Below are 2014 nucleotides of genomic sequence, written 5' to 3'. Positions count from 1 at the left end.
TTAATACGGGAAAGGCGTCACTGATTTGAGCCAATCAAATCTTTTGTTTACGATCCACTGCCAATTGCGCAGCAGCACGTGTCCCTGTGCGTGTGTGCATGTGTGTGTGACAGTGTGAATGATCCACAATGACCAAATGTAAAAAAAAAAAAAAATGCTTTTTGGGCTTCCCTAAAATTCAAGGTGTCTGCCTTTGGATTGCACGACTAAGACGCACAAAGAAGCAATTATTTTCCTGAAACCCTGAAGCTGACTGTATCGCTCGGCTGGTCCAGCGAGTGTCTGCAGGAGAGTCATTGTTGATGTGCAGTATGTCCAAAAACAAACGTTTTTTTGAAGCAATGTTATACAATTAAGTGGGCGATCTGTGCTCGAAAGCCCCGCCCCCTCGTAATCAAAATCCTCTTTCTCTCGGCGAGGTCCCTATTGTGGGTTTTTGTTTGAAAACAAGAAGTCAAGAAAGATAGTTTGTTGATGTCGCTGGTGGTGGCAGGATTGATTGTCCAGTATGCCATGTTGTCTGTGACGGGCGCTGCAATTTTGTACTCTATCGTCATGGTGACTCAGTTGTGTTACGTGTCTCATAATTTGAAAGCCAAATCCCCTGACGCATTCACTTTGTTCTGGTGAACATCAAAGCGTCTTCTCCATCTTCAAAGTGCTTGAGGCAAAAAATACTCGTCAACATTGGCTTGAACAGGTAATTCAACTTGATCAGTGGTTTAAGTGTGAGCTACCATTAAGTTTTAAATTAGCAGCAAATCGCTCCCTCAATGATAGGCATTGTTTGATTCAGTTTAAAATTCTACACAGGTTACATTATTCAAAGCTAACCTGGACAGGAAGCTGCCAGACAGAAAAGACGATAACAGAGGTGGGATTTGAACCCACGCCTCCTGGGGAGACTGCGACCTGAACGCAACGCCTGCAACTCGTTAGCACTTCGGTCTCACAGTGCTGAGGTGCTTCAGCCCGGATGCATTGTGACCTGTAGAAACCAATAAAAAGAAACAAAACGCAATAAAAATATTAATTAAGATAAGCCAGAAGGGTACCAAGTGTTAGGTTTGCTCATCAGATATATAGAGAAAATGTATAGAAAATAAAAGTCAGATATTTTTTTGATGCGTTCACTGGGGCCCAATGCTATCCAGCGGAATCGTACCTAATGGAAAAGGTGTGAGAAGAAACTGCTTATGAAATCGGTACCTTCCACAGTCATCAATAAAATCACTTGTTCCACTTGCTCAACTGGCCTTCATTACGCAGTGTGAAAAGGTGAAAAACTAAACTAGAAGTTGAACTATAAAAAGAACCAGAAAGAGAAACGCAAATCGGCTGCGAACGGGTGAATGTCATATATATATATATATATATATATATATATATTAATTTTTTTATGTTTTTATGAAATTTACAGGATTACAATTGTAGAGTATGCGCTCAACTGCGTTGTCTTTTTTCATTACAAACACACGCACAAGCGACGAAGCTCCTCAAAATCCTTCTTAATTTTATTTTCAACCTACTCGCTCTGGACCTTGATGTACGTCGCTTGTTCGTTGCAGTTGTCTCTTATCTCAAATTTTTTTCAGTCTTTTCTTCATGTCCTTCAGGCCTTCCTGGACTGTCTCTTTGTGACCTTTGACACCTTACAGAAGGGACGAAATTTGTGGCCAGTGTGGATTTTTGCATCTCTGCAGATGAGGCACACAAGCTCCTGGTGGTCCAAACAGAAGAGTTTCAGTTTCTTCTTGTGCAAGCTGCATCTCTCCTCCGCCTCCACTGAGGCTTGTGAAAAAGCCTCACACACATTCTTCAGGGCCAGGTTTGAAGGAATATCCATCGAACTAAACTCAGTCCTACAGACCGGACACGATAGATCTCCTTTCTGCTCCCACCATTGCAGCACACACGTGCGACAGAAGCTGTGACTACAAGGCAGCACGACAGGATCTTTAAAGACGTCCAAACAGGTCGGACATTGGAGAATGACCCCAACATCGCTGGCCAT

General features: G+C 42.6%; 1 protein-coding gene across 1 annotated transcript; it reads right to left on the bottom strand.

Moving 5' to 3' along the window:
* Nucleotides 1-1465: 1465 nt before the first annotated feature.
* LOC148316128 (E3 ubiquitin-protein ligase TRIM50-like) lies at nucleotides 1466-2014 on the bottom strand. The gene is given in 3 exon segments (XM_088287012.1): nucleotides 1466-1583; nucleotides 1585-1651; nucleotides 1654-2014. Coding segments are annotated over 3 exon segments (546 nt in total).

Source organism: Idiotropiscis lumnitzeri, chromosome 22 (assembly GCF_059441095.1).
Source record: "Idiotropiscis lumnitzeri isolate Australia: NSW breed Sydney's pygmy pipehorse chromosome 22, RoL_Ilum_1.0, whole genome shotgun sequence".
In the NCBI taxonomy this organism is placed as follows: Eukaryota; Metazoa; Chordata; class Actinopteri; order Syngnathiformes; family Syngnathidae; genus Idiotropiscis; species Idiotropiscis lumnitzeri.
This window is presented reverse-complemented; position numbering and strand designations above follow the sequence as displayed.